The 21,211-nt window shown below is 40.6% G+C and overlaps 1 protein-coding gene across 1 annotated transcript; it reads left to right on the forward strand.

The window, feature by feature from the left end:
- Positions 1 to 6,336: 6,336 nt before the first annotated feature.
- Positions 6,337 to 20,508, forward strand: LOC123972961 (myosin-7-like). Its single transcript, XM_046052742.1, has 37 exons — positions 6,337 to 6,537; positions 7,386 to 7,529; positions 7,803 to 7,959; positions 8,063 to 8,090; positions 8,198 to 8,303; positions 8,602 to 8,694; positions 9,444 to 9,507; positions 9,619 to 9,717; positions 9,883 to 9,986; positions 10,715 to 10,853; positions 10,954 to 11,072; positions 11,235 to 11,384; positions 11,470 to 11,640; positions 11,748 to 12,057; positions 12,143 to 12,222; positions 12,318 to 12,523; positions 12,613 to 12,736; positions 12,835 to 12,971; positions 13,078 to 13,333; positions 13,411 to 13,653; positions 13,740 to 13,916; positions 14,006 to 14,151; positions 14,247 to 14,337; positions 14,424 to 14,813; positions 15,793 to 15,919; positions 16,004 to 16,122; positions 16,216 to 16,412; positions 17,331 to 17,514; positions 17,739 to 17,904; positions 17,992 to 18,116; positions 18,239 to 18,547; positions 18,631 to 18,834; positions 18,924 to 19,220; positions 19,322 to 19,426; positions 19,804 to 19,899; positions 19,990 to 20,124; positions 20,381 to 20,508. The coding sequence occupies exons 1-37, from the start codon at positions 6,337 to 6,339 to the stop codon at positions 20,399 to 20,401; spliced, it is 5,820 nt and encodes a 1,939-aa protein (XP_045908698.1). The 3' UTR covers positions 20,402 to 20,508.
- Positions 20,509 to 21,211: the final 703 nt, after the last annotated feature.

Raw genomic sequence — 21,211 nt, forward strand, 5'->3', positions numbered from 1 at the left:
CGTAGAAAGCTCTTTGGTCTTGCCCATGGTGGTGATGTTGGATGCTGGTTGTTTGGGTGTTGACAGGTGTCTTTTATACAGGTAACGAGGTGAGGCAGGTGTATTTGATGTAGATAATTGGTTGGGATTGGGGCTGTGTCTTAAAGAAAGACTAACTGGCTTGTAGGAGCCAGAATACTTGCTGTTTGGTAGGGGGTCATATACTTGTTTTTCCTCATCAGATGGTTATCAATTTTTATAAATTCATATGATGTGATTTTCTGGAATTTTCTTTGGGATTCTGTCTTTCACTGTTAGAATGTACATATGATTAAAATTGTAGATTGTTGCATTCTTTGTAAGTGGGCAAACCTGCAAAATCAGCAAGGGGTCAAATACTTTTTTCCCCCACTGTATAGTTTCTCACAAAAGTGAGTACACCCCTCACATTTCTGTAAACATTTGATTATATGTTTTCATGTGACAACACTGAAAAAATGACACTTTGCTACAATGTAAAGTAGTAAGTGTACAGCTTGTATAACAGTGTAAATCAGCTGTCCCCTCAAAATAGCAAATTACACAGCCATTAATGTCTAAGCCGCTGGTAATAGTGAGTACACCCTAGGGTTGGGTATCGTTTAAAATTTTACGATACCAGTAGCAAAACCAGTACCCTTAAAATGAGTACTTCATTTGATACCTTGTATAAAATGCCACTTGTTGAAGCCATAGTAGTTGAATGGGAGCCTATTATTATTTTTATTGTTGATATGGACAAGCAAGGTTATTTTTATTTATTTATTTTTTTCTTGTTTCAAATAAGTGTTCTTTTATTGCTGAGTCGCAAACCTCCTCCAAAAACAACAGCCACAAGTATAAAACGATTAGGAAGTCTGTTTAAACAAGTCTTAACTACACTTAGCTACACTAAAGACTCACAAACAGAGGAAAAGAGAGGCTGCACGTCCAGCTGATCAAACCAACTACACCTGAAGCAGCCACAGTTGCAGCCGCAGCCGTGAGCAGTAGGTAAAATCAGCTGATTGCTGCTGCGCCACAAAAGCGATGTGAATAGCAAATAAAAATGTACAGAGAAGTGTTAAATGATACCAGAAGATGAAACCAACCAGCCAAGCCAAGCTTGTGGTGATAAACTTGCTACAGTGACGAACATGCCTGAGACCGCAGCCGAAGGTGAGCGGCTGTTAAAATCACCCACGGACTCGGCCCGTGCAGGCCTTTTTTATACATTTTATGGTGCAGGCACATAAGGAAAAAAGGTGTGCTCTTCTCTTTCTTTGGGTATGTTGTTTGCATGTTTAGCTGCAAGCAAAACATATAAATAGTAATTTTTTGCCGCGATCTGGTTACAAAAAGTACCGAATGAAGTACTGGTTTGACTGGAGACGTTTCGATTCTACTTGATACAGGGTTGTTTCGGTCGATACCATAAAGGTATCGAGTATCGATACCCATCCCTAGTACACCCCTAAGTGAAAATGTCTAAATTGGGCCTAAATAGCCATTTTCCTTCCCCGGTGTCATGTGACTCGTTAGTGTTAAAAGGTGTCAGGTGTGAATAGGGAGCAGGTGTGTTAAATTTGGTGTTATCGCTCTCACACTCCCTCATACTGGTCACTGGAAGTTCAACATGGCACCTCTCTCTGAGGATCTGAAAAAACGATTTGTTTCTCTACATAAAGATTGCCTAGGCTATAAGAAGATTGCCAAGACCCTGAATCTGAGCTGCAGCACGTTGGCTAAGACCATACAGCAGTTCAACAGGACAGGTTCCACTCAGAACAGAGGTTATCAGAACATGTCCAGAGGTTGTCTTTGTGAAATAGACGTATGAGTGCTGCCAGCTTTGCTGCAGAGGTTAAGCAGGTGGGGGGTCAGCCTGTCAGTGCTCAGACCATACGCTGCACACTGCATGAAATTGGTCTGCATGATCTGTCTAAAGATGATGCACAAGAAAGCCCATAAACAGTTTGCTGAAGACAAGAAGACTAAGGACATGGATCACTGGAACCATGTGCTGCGGTCTGACGAGACCAAGATAAACATATTTGGTTCAGATGGTGTCAAGTGTGTGTGGCAGCAACCAGGTGAGGAGTACAAAGACAAGTGTGTTTTGCCTACAATCAAGCATGGTGGTGCGAGTGTCCTGGTCTGGGGCTGCATGAGTGCTGCCGGCACTGGGGAGCTACAGTTCATTGAGGGAACCATGAATGCCATCATGTACTGTGACATACTGAAGAAGAGCATGATCCCCTCTCTTCAGAGACTGGGCCACAGGGCAATATTCCAACATGGTAACGACCCCAAAAACACCTCCAAGACGACCACTGCCTTGCTACAGAAGCTGAGTGAGCTAAAGGTGATGGACTGGCCAAGCGTGTCTCCAGACCTAAACACTATTGAGTATCTGTGGTGCATCCTTAAATGGAGAGTGGAGGAGCGCAAGGTCTCTAACATCCACCAGCTCTGTGATGTAGTCATGGAGGAGTGGAAGAGGTGAACTCCATGTCCAAGAGGCAGTGCTGGAAAATAATGGTGGCCACACAAAATATTGACACTGTGACAGTTGAAAATGTCCCAATTTGGACATTTTCAGTTAAGGGTATACTCACTTCTGTGGCTGTGTGATGTGTTATTTTGAGGGGGCAGGAAATGTTCACTGTTATAGAAGCTGTACACTCACTACTTTACTTAGTACTAAAGTGTCATTTCTTCAGTGTTGTCACATGAAAAGATATAATCAAATATTTACAAAAATGTGAGGGGTGTACTCACTTTTGTGAGATACTGTACAGCAGCATGGACATAAATGTAGCTGCCTGATCCCAGGCCTTGTCCTCAAGTGTTAATGTTTGAAACAGTGGCTGTGTAAGTGATCTGGCTGCAGACAATTTTAAGTTGTCATCGCTCAGTCTTCATTTCTTTGAAGTGTGTCCATTTGTGTCAGCTTTATTTCATAGGCCCATAGGGCTACATACAGGAGGCCATGACGGAGCTGTTACTGATGTGTCAGCAGTGGTGCTGACAGGATGCCAACCACATGTAGCTTGATCCGCCCTCATTATTTAAATTACACCTAAAGCCTGGCTGTACTAAGCATGTCTTAAGAGACAAGTGCTAATTTAGAAGTATCACCCAACCACTTCTACTCCTACTATCATCCTATCCTACTATCATTAAGGGATGCGTGATCTGAAAGACAATTAGGACCTGGTGACAGGTCTACCTACTATTTGTCACGCTCATAGAAATTTTAACAACTTCTGTTCAAGCGACTGTAGAAATACAGTTTGACATGGTATTGTTTTGCTACTGGAGCTTCTCTGTACTGCAGTAACACATAATAGTAGCATGAAATGCACAGCAATATAAGGACATTGCAAATAACCCCAGTAGCAATGAACTGAGAAATAAATATACTCCAGGGTGCTTACAAACAGACACAAAAGAAGGATGACAGGATATAGACATCCACAGATTGAATGATAGAGGCTAGATTTAATTACAGCCTGTAATTTATGAGAGTGTCTTTGTTTCTGGTTCAGCATTGTGTGGATCTGTGTTTAAGCAGAAATGATGGTCTGTCGTTGTGTATGTATCTGACTTAATGGCAGTTGGTGACCCCTGAATACAAAAGTTGTTGCAAAAATACAAAATGTTTAAATTATTGTTGATTCCACAGGAGAGGAGCTTGATAGCTGAAGGCTCTTGCTCCTATTCTACTTATAGAGACTCTGGGAACCAAAAGGAACCCTGCATTCTGGGAGTGCAGTGCTCTAGTGGTGTAATAAGGTACCATGAGCTCTTTAAGATAAGATGATGCCTGACCATTAAGGGCCTGTAGGTGAGAAGAAGGAGTTTAAATTCTATTCTGGATTTTAGAGCGAGCCAGTGCAGAGAAGCTAACATAGGAGAAATATGATCAGAAAATCGCAGGTCAAACACATTTTAACATTCTTAGGGCGTGCTTGAAGTTTAGCTCATTGATCATTTCATCTGGCTTGATCGATAGTTATAATTGGGAATCATCTGTATTACAATAAAAGTATATGAAGTGTTAGCTAATATTATTGTCTAAAGGAAGCTTATGTGAGGTGAATAGGATTGGTCCAAGCACAGAACCTTGTAGAACTTTGTGAAGACCCTACAGCAGGGGTTGGCAAATAAGTCTGGCATTGGGCCAAATTGTTTTCAAGTCATTAGATGGTGGGCCAGAACATAGTCAATTTATCATTTATAATCTGCCATTTACTGTGTACTTGTCAGTAGTGCACAAGACCTTTGTTCAAAGGGTTGTAAGTTGAATCCCTTCTTGTTGCTAGTGTTAGTTTTCTCCCTTTTCAACAAATTCATTATGAAGAGATCGTTTTACATGGTCACATTAAGCATATGCAGGAGTGTGTTCCCCCCCGTGATTGGGCCACATCATCCTATCGACGCTTATTTTCATTTCCCCAGTATCTCCAGGCAGAGAAAATTCCTGCATTTCTCATTCAGGAGAATCCAATCTCACGTTTTGTGACAGCTTTTTCAGAGGTGTGTCAAGCAGACACAGAGACATTTTTTAATTTCCTTCATAACTTTTCAAAAGCTCTCAATTAAACGCAACATCAAGTACTGCTGCAAAGACATTCTCGCGCGTTTATTTTGTAGGCACAATCACTTAAGAGGAAGTGATTATGTGAGTAACTTTTTTGCTGTTATGACAGCAGATCATAGTTTCAGCACCAGCCGCTATAATGTTTTGTTGTTTTTGCCGCTATCAAAGGCCGGCTGGGGGACCAATGATGGAGTGCTGCAATCCTTCTGTATGTTACTCTTGATTTTTTAATAAATTTATTCAGCTATAACTTGACGGGGACAAAATGCTGATGGCAATAACTGAAGATGAAAATATGGATAAAACAGAATATTTGTGGACCTAGTCTCACCAATAATAATTATTTTTTTGCAGTTGAAAATGCCTCGGTTTAAACAAACTGTAAATATCCTCCATATCCAGTGGTTCTGCACAAACCCTTGATTGTTACATTTATTAATATGTTTTGATATATATACACATATTTTTTTAACATAGTCAAATTAGTTTAAATCTATTATTACACTCTGCCCCGCTTTACTCCTCCCCACAGGTAATAAATAGAAACTGATTTCTGTCTACAAACAGTCCTCTCTTGGAAAAAGAATTTAGCAGAAGAGATGACAGAAAAAAAGTGTGTTAGAACTAGAGATAGAGAAGCTATGTTTGGGTGAGTCATAGATGAGTTATGCAAGAGAACGTTCCTGGCGCTGCTCCCGAAAAATCACATTATTTGCTTGTGAGCAGAGAGGGGGGCCAGACCTGTCAAGTGATGAAAGTGATGGCGATTATCACAATGTGTGAGGATAAAGGGGTATGTGTGGGAGTGGGGTACCTGTTGATGTCTGTCTGTCTGTGTGTGTGTGTGTGTGTGTGTGTGTGTGTGTGTGTGTGTGTGTGAGAGAGAGAGAGCAGGTCAGGGTGGTGCCCTTGGCCTTGTAAGGCAGGGTTATTTGGGGTTATATATTTGATCCCTGCCTCCCCTGCAGGTCTAGCCGCTGCTTCCTCTTCACCTGGCCTTTGTAAGTCTGCACAATGAGTTGTATTTTGTATTCATGCCGGTTTTCATTTTGTGTTTTTACATTTTCTCAACTAAATGTAAATGGATTTAAACATGATGTAATTCAAAACTACAGAGGTCATGAGAATGTACAGTTTTTAAAAATTTTAATGATCTGTACATGTTTAACTAGGTGTATGCTCTTACTATTTATTGTCACTTATAGATTATACTTTATTGGTGCTTGCATATTTTTCCTCAAATATAAGTCGCTTTGGATAAAAGCATCTTCCAAATGAGTAAATGTACTGTAAATGTGTATGCCACACCAAATAATATTGTTATAAGATATATTGAACTAAGGTTTAACTAATTATCCAAAATGCTTACAAAAAACAAGACACCTAATGTTTCCGCAAATGTTGATGTGAACTATAACATGTTACAATAACCTTGAAATATTTAACTTATAGTTTGCTCTGCCCACTTCAGGTGGATCACTGATTTATACTCTGAGCTTATCTGTCATCTGAGTTGAACCCACCGGTAAATTCTTCTTTCCTATTTGAAATAATAATATGACTGTGTTTTCTGTAGAAGACAAGGGTGAATTTGTAAATCTTTCAAATCAAAATACTACTGAAAGAGTGATAAACCAACATTTGAACTGATATGGTAATGCCTATGTTAAGGTAAAGTATCAGATATAGACAGTGGAGCCTTCACTATTAACTGTGTGTATATTATTGCAGCAATGGGGGATGCAGAGATGGCTGTGTTTGGGGTGGCTGCCCCGTACCTGAGGAAGTCGGACAAGGAGCGTATGGAGGCTTCAACACGTCCTTTCGACATAAAGAAGGAATGCTTTGTCCCAGATCCAGTGGAAGAGTTTGTGAAGGCAACCATCACCAGCCGAGATGGAGACAAGGTCACAGTAGAGACGCAATATGGAAAGGTCAGTCATTACATTTTACCATTCAGACCTTTAGTGTTCTTATAATAGTTGCAATGATAGAATTACTATAAATCTAAAGCCTCAGCTTAACATATCAGCATGTACAAAAATAAGTGTAAGCACAATATTGAAATACAGCAGTAAACTGGGGGACAACAAGAGGCAGAAGGCTGTTAACAGAGTTTGTAAATTGTAAATTATTTTTTTTTTGTATTATTCTTTACACTTGTTAAAGCACTTTGTAACTTGTTTTTGAAAAGTGCTCTACAAATAAGGATTATTATTATTATATTATAGAGGTAAAAGACTATATCAGACAAATCTATGTGAATTAATTAATTCACAATGAAAAGGGTTTGCCTTTACCTGCTTAGCATGCCAAAACATAAGCACTCTAAAATCCAGAGACACTTCAGTGCACTTGAAACCAACCTGTCCCAGAATAGTAACAAAAATCCATTCAGTCATTTTGATTTACTCAGTCAGTCCAATCACCACAGTCAGTTAGAGCAGCACAGGAAACATATTAGATGTGAGCTTCACTGTCTACGTGAGAGTCCTTGTCTAGGAGCAAGTGATAATCTGAGTGTTAATATATGTGTGATTTCAAGCATCTATCCTTGAGTGAGTGTAAATACAAATGGGAGCCTGAGTACTAACTGCAAATAAAGTGTCTCCAGTCTACAGTGAGCAGCTGAGTGATGAAAGGCAATAACAATGCGTGGCATGCTTTCTAATGTTACACAACCAATTGATGATAAAAGAGTAGCACATGCAGGCAACAAACACAGAAACTGTCTGTATGTGACTATTACATATTAATCAGGAAACTGCATTGTTTTTATTAGACAGTGACTGTCAAAGACTCCCAGATTCTGCAACAGAATCCTCCGAAGTTTGACAAGATTGAGGACATGGCCATGTTGACCTTCCTCCATGAACCTGCTGTGCTGTTTAACCTCAAAGAACGCTATGCAGCATGGATGATCTATGTGAGTAGCCTCCAATCCAGTAAACAAGACTAAACTGTAGTGTGCACCATGCAAAGCATAGTTCATTTTGGTTTGGTTCCACAAACTCAAACTATGTTGAACAAGGCTTGTGGTGAAACGGTACTTTTACATCGTGGTTAATAATAATTTTCTCTTTAAGATAAAAACAAAATACATGTACTGAAAGTCACAGGTACACAAATCTCTATCAGGAATGACAGAATACAGTGTCCAAAACCTGAACTCTAATAGTCGTTTATTTTTGAATCACAGACCTACTCCGGGCTCTTCTGTGTGACTGTCAACCCCTACAAGTGGCTGCCAGTCTACAACCAAGAAGTGGTTGTTGCCTATAGAGGAAAGAAGAGGAGTGAAGCTCCTCCTCACATCTTCTCCATCTCTGACAATGCCTACCAGTACATGCTGGCAGGTAAAAAATAATAAGACAGATACTGTTTTGGGTAACATTTGTTACATAACAATGCTGTATCCTAAAACTAACAAAACTGTACTCTGCAAACTTGTTTTTCTAGACCGCGAAAACCAGTCAATTCTGATCACGTATGTAATATCTTATACGTTAAAAGCATCTATAACACTGCTCTGAAATAAAATCTTATTCTGCATTATGCCATTCTAAGTACTGATCATTGACTTTGCAATTACAGTGGAGAATCTGGTGCAGGAAAGACTGTCAACACAAAGCGAGTCATCCAGTATTTTGCAAGTATTGCAGCTGGAGGCATAAAGAAAGACGCCGTTGCAAAAGACAAGGTAAACAATATGCTCTGTCAAATGTGTGAGTTACAACAAAGAGATGAGATGGAAAAGATTTGCCTTACTTGCATAGTTAAATTCCGAGTATAAAGAGACAAATCAAACCAAAAAAATCACAAATTAAACAACGGTTTAAACCCCTTTCACGTTTTCCACTTTTAATTATAGGTTGAGATTTTTCAAACTTCTAAAAACTGAAAACATATCACTTGATGCCACCAGAGGCTGCTAAAGTCTCTTTATGTCTTTAAACATTAACTACAGATTAAACATACGTAACGGTCCTCTTTAACAGGGTACCCTGGAGGATCAAATCATTCAGGCTAACCCTGCTCTGGAGGCCTTTGGTAATGCCAAGACCATCAGGAATGACAACTCCTCCAGATTTGTGAGTGTGTAATCTTTGTGTGACTGAATTGTGAATATTATATATTAATTTCCCATGAAAACTCAACCAGTAGCAGATCTCAAAATTATAAACGCTACACTTTTGTTTTTGCCCCCATTCATCATGAGCTAAACTCAAAGATCTAAGACTTTCTCTATGTACACAAAATGCCTATATCTCTCAAATAAAGTTCACAAATCTGTCAAAATCTGTGTTAGTGAGCACTTCTCCTTTGCAGAGATAATCCATCCACCTCACAGGTGTGACATACAGTATCAAGATGCTGGTGTCGTGAGGCCGGTTGGATGTACTGCCAAATTCTCTCAAACGCCTTTGGAGACGGCTTAAGGTAGAGAAATGAACATTCAGTTCACGGGCAACAGCTCTGGTGGACATTCCTGCAGTCAGCATGCTAGTTGCACGCTCCCTCAAAACTTGCGATATCTGTGGCATTGTGCTTTGTGAAGGAACTGCACATTTTCGAATGGCCTTTTGTTGTGGCACACCTGTGCAATACCCATGTTGTCTGATCAGCATTTTGATATGCCACACCTGTGAGGTAGGTGGATGGATTGTCTCGGCAAAGGAAATTTTGACAGATTTGTGAACAGTATTTCAGAGAAACAGGCCTTTTGTGTACATAGAGAAAATCTTAGATATTTGAGTTCAGCTCATGATGAATGGGGGCAAAAACAAAAGTGTTGCGTTTATAATTTTGTTGAGTGTAAATACAAACTTTATCCTTTCAGGGCAAATTCATCCGAATTCATTTTGATGTCAGGGGAAAGTTAGCTTCTGCTGATATTGAAACATGTAAGATCAAACCCCTTTATCCTACTTACAGCAATTATGTTTGTGTTATATAACAAAGTAATGGATTTGACATGTGACAGTATTTTCACTCTTGTATGTGTCACTTGTCAGACCTTCTGGAAAAGTCTCGTGTGATCTTCCAGCTCAAAGCTGAGAGAGATTACCACATTTTCTACCAGATTCTGTCCAACAAGAAGCCTGAAATCCTGGGTTAGTACTTGGCTGTGAGTAATTTGTGTCTCAGTGGTGGTTAGCCACCACAGAAAGAAAAAGTGAAAAAAACAACAAAAACAAAACAAAACATGGCTATTGGCTTTGTATTGCAGTGGTGTCCATCTGTCTAATCTTGTCTCACCCTGTCTCCATGTTCTCCAGAGATGCTGCTGATCACAAATAATCCCTATGACTACGCCTTCATCTCTCAGGGGGAAACCCAAGTGGCTTCCATTGATGATGCAGAAGAACTGATGGCAACAGATGTCAGTCTCTTACTTATTCCACTTCTTACAATGTTACATGAAACCCTCATCAAAATGAAAACAGACCTCTGTAAAAACATCGCAGGGGAGCTGTGTTGGTGGGGGCGTGTTTTTTCTAATTCACTCGTGAGACAATGAAAAACGATCCAGGAAGTCCAATTGAAGTAACAGATTAATGAGTTTAAAGAGTTATCAGACACCAAAACACTGCGCAACAGTAGTGGAGCAGAGTAGTAAGCAACTCTGTGCTTCATTAAAACAAATGCGATTGGCTCTCACCTGGTTGTCACTCACATTGCATCAGCGGACATTTGCATACCCTGTAGTGCAGTTGTGTCTAGATGGTAACCTTAAAACTCTTGCTATGTAAATGTAAGTGTGGCACAGATAATACAGTGACATAATGATGCCATGCCATACATTTTACATTATATTACTTTATTATATACTATAATATATACTAAATTTAGCACATAAATAATTTAGATTTCTTTCACCCAAATGTGTGTAAAGGTAAGTGAGTATATCTTCCATTGCTAGCATAAAGTAAAGGGCTACTGTGCTGAATTAAGTGTGCATGTGTAAGAGTTTTGCAAGTCTAGTTTTGCCATCTAGACACGCCCCTGAAGTGCAGCTGGGTGCACTGCCCATTAACAATCGCTTTTGAGTCCCAGCTTTTGAGTCTGTATGTGTGAACGTCCATGAAGTTATCATGTTGTTCTCCGCAGAGTGCCTTTGATGTGTTGGGCTTTACTCAAGAGGAAAAGAACTCTGTATACAAGCTGACTGGTGCCATCATGCATCATGGCAACATGAAGTTCAAGACCAAGCAGCGAGAGGAGCAGGCAGAGGCTGATGGCACTGAAGGTTAAAGATGTTGTGTTTGTTGGTTAGGTTGGCTCAGAATCATCAAAGAGATACAATGGCCTAAATAGGCAGTTTTATAGCATTCACTTTCCTTTTTTAGATGCTGATAAAGTAGCATACCTGATGGGCCTGAACTCTGCTGACCTGATCAAAGGTCTCTGTCACCCAAGAGTCAAAGTAGGAAATGAGTGGGTCACCAAGGGACAAAATGTTGCTCAGGTAAGAAACAAGTCAACTTAAGGGTCATTTCCCAATACAGGAACACATTATGTTTTCTAAACGACTACTTCTGCAGAGGCTGAAAGGTTGCATGAAAACACTGCACAAAAAGTTCAGTTTAATTAATTTGTATGCTTATTAAATATATTGGCTTTTCTACAGGTGAACTATGCTGTTGGAGCTCTATCCAAGGCTGTTTATGAGAAGATGTTCCTGTGGATGGTAATGAGAATCAACCAGTCCTTGGAGACCAAACAGCCTCGCCAGTACTTCATTGGTGTTCTGGACATCGCTGGATTTGAGATATTTGAGGTAAGTGATCTCATTAGCACACAATTAACCAGCTATCTGTAAATATAAAATTGGTGGACAATCTCAATTTTTTTTCTCTTTACAGTTCAACACCTTTGAGCAGCTGTGCATCAACTTCACCAATGAAAAACTGCAACAGTTTTTCAACCACCACATGTTTGTGCTGGAGCAGGAAGAGTACAAAAAAGAGGGCATTGAATGGACTTTCATAGATTTTGGAATGGACTTGCAGGCCTGTATAGACCTGATTGAAAAGGTGAGAGACTGGACTAATACATGTTTAGCCATACAGGATGATATATCATATGAGTGATTAAAAAAGATTGTGATTGATTTAAAAAACACATATTTTTGTGCCATCAGCCCATGGGTATCATGTCCATCCTTGAAGAGGAGTGTATGTTCCCCAAAGCCAGTGACACCACCTTTAAAGCTAAGCTCTATGACAACCATCTGGGGAAATCTGCCAACTTCCAGAAGCCCAGAATTGTCAAAGGGAAACCAGAGGCCCATTTTGCCCTGATGCACTATGCTGGAACTGTTGATTATAATATCAACAACTGGCTGGTGAAAAACAAAGATCCCCTGAATGAGACTGTTGTTGCACTGTATCAGAAATCTAATCTTAAACTGCTCGCTACCCTCTTTGCAAATTACGCTGGAGCTGATTCAGGTACCCTGGTGTAAATACCTTTTTGGAGATTACAATGTTGCTTTTTCTGTCTAGCTCTAAGGTTACACAACTGTTTTCTGAACAGCTATGGCTGAAGCTACTGAAGGCAAAAAAGAGAAGAAGAAGAAGGGATCATCATTTCAGACTGTGTCCGCTCTTCATAGGGTATTGTAAATTATTGTATATAGTTATCCTATAATGTCATATTTCATATGATGCTGAATGAGTTTTTATAAATGTATGATTCATTATATTAAAAGGAGAACCTGAACAAGCTGATGACCAACTTGAGGTCTACTCACCCTCACTTTGTACGCTGCATCATCCCCAATGAGACTAAGACTCCTGGGGCCATGGAGAATCCTCTGGTGATGCACCAGCTGCGCTGTAACGGTGTGCTGGAAGGCATCAGGATCTGCAGAAAGGGCTTCCCCAACAGGATCCTCTATGGAGATTTCAAACAGAGGTGTTGTTTAATTTAAGTCAGATCCTTTATAAATCCAAACAGAAATTTAATATCATTCTCCAAGATGTTTTTTGGTTTTGTTTTTATAGATATCGCATCCTGAATCCTGCTGCTATCCCTGATGGTCAGTTCATTGACAGCAGGAAGGGAGCTGAGAAACTTCTTGGGTCTCTGGATATTGATCATAATCAGTACAAGTTTGGACACACCAAGGTATCATCTTAAGTTGTTCAGATATAGAAAAAAGTAAAACATTTCCGTACAAGATGAAAAATATGGCAAGAAAGTAAAATACCCATCGGTGTTATTAGGTGTTCTTCAAGGCTGGATTGTTGGGTCTGCTAGAGGAGATGAGAGATGAGCGTCTCTCCAAAATCATCACTGCTATTCAAGCCAGATCCCGTGGTCTTTTGTCTCGTATTGAGTATCAGAAGATGGTGGAACGCAGGTATCTCTTGTGTCCAGCTAACACTGGTCCTTAAAGGTTCAAATATTATTGGTTTGTGATTTGTATATTTAACTAAAGCCTTCCATTTTGTTTTAATTTATTTTAGAGATGCATTATTAGTGATCCAATGGAATGTCCGTTCATTCATGGGGGTCAAGAACTGGCCCTGGATGAAGCTGTACTTCAAGATCAAACCTCTGTTGAGATCTGCTGAGGCAGAAAAGGAGATGGCAAACATGAAGGAAGAATTCCTCAAGTTGAAAGAGGCTTACGCAAAATCTGAAGCACGAAGGAAAGAACTAGAGGAGAAAATGGTCACTCTTCTCCAAGAGAAAAATGACCTGCAGCTCCAAGTTCAAGCGGTGAGAATGGCACTATACTATATTTTCCTTTGAACATGTAAGTAAGGTATGTGCTCATGAGATTAAATGTTTGTCAGGAGCAAGATAATCTCTGTGATGCTGAAGAAAGATGCGAGGGGCTGATAAAGAGCAAGATTCAGCTGGAGGCAAAAATCAAAGAGCTGACGGAAAGGCTGGAGGATGAGGAGGAGATGAATGCTGAACTGACCGGTAAGAAGAGGAAGCTGGAGGATGAGTGCTCGGAGCTGAAGAAAGACATTGATGACTTAGAGTTAACTCTGGCTAAAGTGGAGAAAGAGAAGCATGCCACTGAGAACAAGGTATGGCATCTAACTTAACAATTGGCTTCAACACAGGTCATCAACTTAATGAGGCACACAGTAATTCATGTTTTTATTGTTCACAGGTGAAGAACCTGGTCGAGGAGATGGCTGCTCTTGATGAAATCATCGCAAAGTTGACCAAGGAAAAGAAAGCCTTACAGGAAGCTCATCAGCAAACACTGGATGATCTGCAGAGTGAAGAAGACAAAGTCAACACTCTGACCAAGGCCAAGGCTAAACTGGAGCAGCAAGTGGATGATGTAGGAATCCGTATCAAAATTGTACTGCTTAGATGGTATTGTAGGTAATAATAATTACAAATGAAGTAATCATGTGTATTTACATTAAGCTTGAAGGATCTCTTGAGCAAGAGAAGAAGATTCGAATGGACCTCGAGAGAGCTAAGAGGAAGCTGGAGGGAGACTTAAAGTTGTCCCAGGAGACTGTAATGGATTTGGAAAATGACAAGCAACAGCTAGAGGAGCGCTTGAAAAAGTACAAATGAAGCATGACATTGTTCTTTCAGTATGGCCATTTAATACTGTGTACACAGTTTAATTAGCTAACACTGATTAAACTAAATGCTGCAGGAAAGACTTTGAGATCAGCCAGCTGACCGGAAGAATTGAAGATGAACAGGCCATAATCATTCAACTCCAGAAGAAGCTGAAAGAGCTGCAGGTAAAAGTGTGCACCAGTGGGTCTTAATTAAATGTTAACATTTCTTCAAAGTATTGCTATATCTAAAGATGTTGTTCTGACACAAGGCCCGCATTGAGGAGCTGGAGGAAGAGCTTGAGGCAGAGCGAGCTGCCCGAGCCAAGGTGGAGAAGCAGAGAGCAGACTTGGCCAGAGAGCTGGAGGAGATCAGCGAGAGGCTGGAGGAGGCTGGTGGAGCAACATCTGCCCAGATTGAGATGAACAAGAAGAGGGAGGCTGAGTTCCAGAAACTCCGCAGAGACCTCGAAGAGGCCACTCTGCAGCATGAAGCCACTGCTGCCACGCTCAGGAAGAAACAAGCTGACAGTGTTGCTGACCTGGGAGAGCAGATTGACAACCTGCAGAGAGTCAAGCAGAAACTGGAGAAGGAGAAGAGTGAGCTCAGGCTGGAGCTGGATGATGTGGTCTCTAGTATGGAACAGTTAGTTAAGTGTAAGGTATGTGTGCATCAAGGCCCTCTAGACAAACTTCCACAGTGGTGGAACTGACAACCTGGTAGTTATTAAGATGACAGTTTAATACCTAGAGGAAATGCAACATCATTAACTGTGGACATGAACACCTCCAACTTAAAGGGATAGTTTGGGATATTTGAAGTGGGGCTGTATGAGGTACTTATCCATTGTACTGTAATGTACTGTTGTGGACAGAGTCAGCAGCAAAATATATTTAAAGGGGTAAGGGGGCAAGTTCCACCTAAAGATGACCCACCAAAAGAAAAACAATATAAGTTCAAGTGTACACTATGTTTTGAATATTTACCGCAATTTACCTTGCAGTCAGACAGCCATTTTCTTTGTAACTACATGTTCCCAACTTTAGAACGTCTATATATAAATGGTGACCAGGACACATCTTTGTTTTAACAGCCTGGGAAAACACAAGAGCGCACCATCTTTTGAAGGTCCCATATAACGCTCATTTTCAGGTTCATACTTTTATTTTGGCCGTCTACTAGAAAATGTTTATGTAAAGGTTAGGCGAGTTTTGGCAAAGAGCGATGTATTCAGTACGTGTTAAGCGTGCGGGCTGTAGTGAAGGGCTGGAGGAGTCAAATTTAAATGGCGTCTTTACACACACAATTACTGAGACTGAGCAGGAGAAAAAGAGAGAGGGTGTTTTTTTCTCATAGTTTGGGGGTCTTTAGACACACCAGGGATACATATTTATGTTGGAAAGACATGAACAAGTGTATTTTGCAAATATAGAACCTCTAAATCTTTAAGAAAGTGAAGCTTGATTTCAGTTTGATCTCGCAACAGCATTTTCTTAAACTGATCTCCAGTGGCATTTATAGTGCATGACCAAGTTACGGTTATGCTAGGAATATGTTGTTCTACAGTTGAGACAATGTAGTTCCAAAGGAAATGGCTGTAGTAAACAACGCCTGTGAAATATGGTATATTTCTTTTAAAGACCACCTTGGAGAAAACCTGCAGAACTTTGGAGGATCAAATGAATGAATACAGGAACAAGTGTGATGAATATCAGAGATCCCTGAATGACTTCACCACCCAGAAAGCCAAGCTTCAAGCTGAGAACGGTCAGTGTTATACTCTTTTTACTTGAACTAATTACTTGTTTAATGTAACAATACAATTCTAAAACATAAGCTTTGCCTCTCTAGATGAATTTTCAAGACAGATGGAAGAGAAAGAATCACTTATTTCTCAGTTGACCAGAGGAAAGACTTCCTACAATCAACAACTTGAAGATCTAAAAAGACAGCTAGAGGAGGAAATAAAGGTATTAAAATAGCTAAATGTATTAATTAATCTTTACATCTCAAAAAAAGTTGTACGTCCAAAAGACATACTCACATATTCAATATTAATCTAGGCCAAGAATGCATTAGCCCATGCAGTGCAGTCTGCTCGTCATGACTGTGACCTGCTCAGGGAGCAGTATGAGGAGGAGCAGGAGGCCAAGGCTGAACTGCAGCGCGGCATGTCCAAGGCCAACTCTGAGGTGGCTCAGTGGAGAACTAAGTACGAAACTGATGCCATCCAGAGAACTGAGGAACTGGAGGAGGCCAAGTGAGTCCAGTACATACAAGAACATGAATCTTTTTTCCCCCTTAAAAACCCTGTTTCTGACCCTTTTTCCTGAGAGAGCGGGGTTTCTGACTTGCCCTGCTTCCGTCTCACCTGTTGCATCTGTCTTAGCTGGCTTTCCCACCGCAGCATGTTGGCTACTGCCCTCCTCCTCTCCTACATCTCTCTCTTCATTAGCAACAGCTATCCCTTCCTGGCCCTCTCTGCCACAGCAGCACTGGTTGAAGCCTGGAAATATTATATGATATTTAATCACAGGATGAGCCCTTTTGAGTCTTTGCAAATATTTATCGGCATTCATCTGGATGGAGGGAGCTACCATTCAGCGCCAGAGTTAATATGTGCCCCTCCCCCCATCCCCTTGAGAACAGGTACAGAACGCAAATACATAACATTGCCAATTGGACGAATTACAAGCTACAGGTTGTTATATACGCCAAAGGACTGTTGTGATTAATGAGAGACAGGTGTGTCAGCAGGTGGGGTGATTTAGCAATGTAAACAGCTGATCAGGATTGGTGGAAATTTCTGAGGGCATCTGGTGGAAACGTGGAGAATGGCAGGTTTGGACAGGGACAGAAGGACAGACTGAGCAAAATAACAACCATGGCTACCCCGACTAAAGATTTTCCCAGGTGACACTGATGATGTTAATTTGATTATCTAAATATACATTTTAGGGCATCAGAAAATGGTTTGAGTTTCAGGGCCCGGCAGCATTCCCCTCTGGTTCACTTGCCCTAGGGCCTTAAAATCTCTCCCCATTTGTTAATCTAGCTTGAGACCTTTTTTGCATGTTGTTCCCCATCTCTATGTCCTTAATTCCCTGCACTCCAATATGCCACAAAAATTTAAATAACACTCAAGCACCACTGGAAAAGACTTGTCTTTATTTTTCAGAAAGAAGCTGGCTCAGCGTCTGCAGGATGCTGAGGAGGCAGTTGAAGCCGTGAATGCTAAATGTTCGTCTCTGGAGAAGACCAAACACAGGCTGCAGAATGAGATTGAAGATCTCATGGTGGATGTGGAGAGGTCTAATGCTGCTGCTGCTGCTCTGGACAAAAAGCAAAGAAACTTTGACAAAGTATATCTATATTTTCTGATCATCAAAACCCTAAACACATTAACGCTGTCAATGACATTCATAACTACCCACTTAGTATTACGTGACTAAACTGTAAATTCAAACTGTATTTCTATGTACAACCTGTTGTTTTGAAAGTGTAACAGTGCAAAAAGAGTCTCCTCAGATAATGCACATCCACAACTGTACAGAGCTCCATGTGGTGATTTAAACTCAATCTTTAGGTCTTGTCTGAGTGGAAACAGAAATATGAGGAGTGTCAGTGTGAGCTGGAGAGCTCTCAGAAGGAGGCCAGGGCTCTGAGCACTGAGCTCTTCAAACTGAAAAACTCCTACGAAGAATCTCTAGACCAACTGGAGACCATGAAGAGAGAGAACAAGAATCTTCAGGGTAATGTATCAGTAAATGTGTCTTAAAAGGCAATACAAACACATTGCATGTGTCACAAAAAGCCTATTAAATACCTTTCATACACAGAGGAGATTTCTGACCTCACTGAGCAACTTGGTGAGGTAGGAAAAAGCATTCATGAGCTGGAAAAGGTCCGTAAGCAACTGGAGCAGGAAAAAAGTGAGATTCAGTCTGCCCTTGAGGAAGCAGAGGTAAACTAAAACCTCAAATCCTCAGTTTCTCACATATGTATATATAGTTTCAAAATGAAGCTGTAATTTGGAGAATTAGTTGGACATATATATGATTTGACAAACTCTGATTTCTATCTTAGGGGTCTCTCGAGCATGAGGAGGGCAAGATTCTGAGAGCCCAGCTTGAGTTCACCCAGATTAAGGCAGAAATGGAGCGTAAAATAGCTGAGAAAGATGAGGAGATGGACCAGTGCAAGAGGAACCTGCAGAGGACGATTGACACCCTGCAGAGCTCTCTTGAGGCAGAGATCCGCAGCAGGAATGAGGCCCTCCGTTTGAAGAAGAAGATGGAGGGAGATCTCAATGAGATGGAGATCCAGCTTAGCCAGGCCAACAGGCAGGCTGCTGAGGCCCAGAAACAACTTAAATCTGTTCATGCTCATCTGAAGGTAAAAAAGGAGACGTACCTTTCATTTTTGCTAGCATCATTTACGTGGTATCTTTCTAACTGGAGGTGTTGAACATTTTCCAGGATACTCAGCTCCAGCTTGATGACTCTCTTCGAACCAATGATGATCTTAAAGAGAACATTGCCATCGTTGAGAGGCGCAACAGCCTGCTTCAGGCTGAAGTTGAGGAGCTCAGGTCTGCTCTGGAGCAAACTGAGAGAGGTCGCAAACTTGCTGAGCAAGAGCTGCTGGATGTTAGTGAGAGGGTGCAGCTACTGCACTCACAGGTATGACAGATACCACTGTTAGAATTTTATTTTTTATGTTGCTCTATAGTACACTATATAACGTAATTACCTTAATTGTATAATGAAAGAACACCAGCCTGATAAATCACAAGAAGAAGCTGGAGGCTGATACAACCCAGCTTCAGACTGAAGTGGAGGAAGCGGTGCAGGAGTGCAGAAACGCTGAGGAAAAAGCCAAGAAGGCCATTACTGATGCTGCCATGATGGCAGAGGAGCTGAAGAAAGAGCAGGACACCAGCGCTCACCTGGAGCGTATGAAGAAGAACATGGAGCAAACCATCAAAGACCTGCAGCACCGTCTGGATGAAGCTGAACAGATCGCCATGAAGGGAGGCAAGAAGCAGGTGCAGAAGCTCGAGGCCAGGGTGAGTATTTCGTTTACATTTGTGATTTGTATTATTTTTCATCAGCAGTGAGGATGAATGAGTTATAACGAAAGTTATATGAAAATATTTTCCTTGCCCAGGTGAGGGAGCTGGAAAATGAGGTGGAAATGGAGCAAAAGAAAAGCAGTGAAGCTGTGAAGGGCGTCCGTAAATTTGAGCGCCGTATCAAGGAACTTACCTATCAGGTTTGTAGAAATAGTTCCTAGTGACGTGTCAGTCACGTAAAAAGAAATGCAAGATAATGAACAAATTACACTTACACAACATAGCAAAAATATACTAATATAATTTAAATATAATGTATGTGTCTGTTTAGTTACAAACATACTTTCATAAGTATGGTGATATTTTTGTTATTGACATGCCACTTTTTAACCAATATGACAAAATATTTAAATTTTTTGCAGATGACAGATCTTACTATCTTTTTATTTTTTGCAACCAATAAGAATGTAACTCAGGCAGTGACCAGCAGAAGTGGTTCCCATCACTACCAGATTCACATCTGCGTGTGTGGTTAAAGTTCTTTTTCAGGAAAGTAAGTTTTCTCTTGTTTCTACAGACTGAGGAGGACCGCAAGAATATTGCCCGACTCCAAGATCTGGTAGATAAGCTGCAACTGAAAGTGAAAGCCTACAAGAGATCTGCTGAGGAGGCTGTGAGTGTGGAACTGTGTGAAGTGAGGTCTTCATTTGGCCTCTTCTGTTGTCACTGTGTGACTGTATTTCTTTTTATTTAACCTAAACAGGAGGAACAGGCTAATGTTCATCTTGCCAAGTTACGCAAGCTGCAGCATGAGCTGGATGAGGCTGATGAGAGAGCTGACATCGCTGAGACTCAGGTCAACAAGCTGCGCGCCAAGAGCCGTGATGTGGGCACCAAGGTTTGAAGCATGCACTCTGTAGCAGGTGCACAGCATCTGACCCTGACACATGCTGCCCTCTGTCGGCTGCATTTCACTTATATGCTGCTCTGCTCTTCAAGTCTTAGTGCAAATATGTGATAGGTCAATAGCAGTGCTTCAGTTTATATTAGCCTGTTAATGAATACATTGTTCTGTGGCACTAAAGCATTACTAATCTGAAGACATAACAGCTGTCTCTCTTCTTCTTTCTTTCCAACTTCCCCGGCTGCAACAGAAAGGCTTTGATGAGGAGTGAAGCTTTGGAGCCTACAGAAATCATTTTGCCTGCTGTGTACTGTAGATCCCCTCAACTATCACTATTCTAACCTGTAGTGCTTAATAAAATCGCAAATCAAACTGTTTCACAACATTGCACTCTTCCTTTTGTGTTCATGTAACATTGTACAGGAAAGATTGTATTTTATTTAACTTTAGTATATTATATAATCTTTTCAATATCTAAATTTTATAAATTATATAGGGACAGTCAATGTAATTTACTTTCCTTTCTATTAGCATAAGTGGAGTGATTGATTAAAATGTTTTGAGGTCAATTATCATGCAGGACAGGCATCAGTGTGGGGGTTTAAAAGCAGGAGGTGCATAGGTAGGCATCAAATTGATCCCCTAAATCAGATTAATCCCCAGTCACTTTACAGTTGCTTTCATTCTGGAAGAGAAATATATTAAAGCATTGAGAAATTATAAGAAAATAGAAAAAAGGAAGTATCTTAAAATATGTGCATTATACTAAACAACAGTATAAATAGAAAAAAAAAACATAACGAAACAACAACAACAGTGTAAATAATAATACTAGAAAATATACCTATAAAGGTGTTAAAATACAAGAATAGTATGAATAAATAATAAATATTAGTTGAATTATGCAGTATAGATGCAGTATTAATGCCAGAGTATACTAGAGTATTGCACAAAATGATGCCAAGTAACTTGGATGGCATCCTCCTCTCTGACGCCGCCAGAGAGTCTAGCTCCACCCCAACAATGTCACTGGCCCTTGCTGATCAGTTTGTTGAGTCTGTTGGCGTCCGCTATCCTAAAG

Source organism: Micropterus dolomieu, linkage group LG06, assembly GCF_021292245.1.
Source record: "Micropterus dolomieu isolate WLL.071019.BEF.003 ecotype Adirondacks linkage group LG06, ASM2129224v1, whole genome shotgun sequence".
NCBI lineage: Eukaryota > Metazoa > Chordata > Actinopteri > Centrarchiformes > Centrarchidae > Micropterus > Micropterus dolomieu.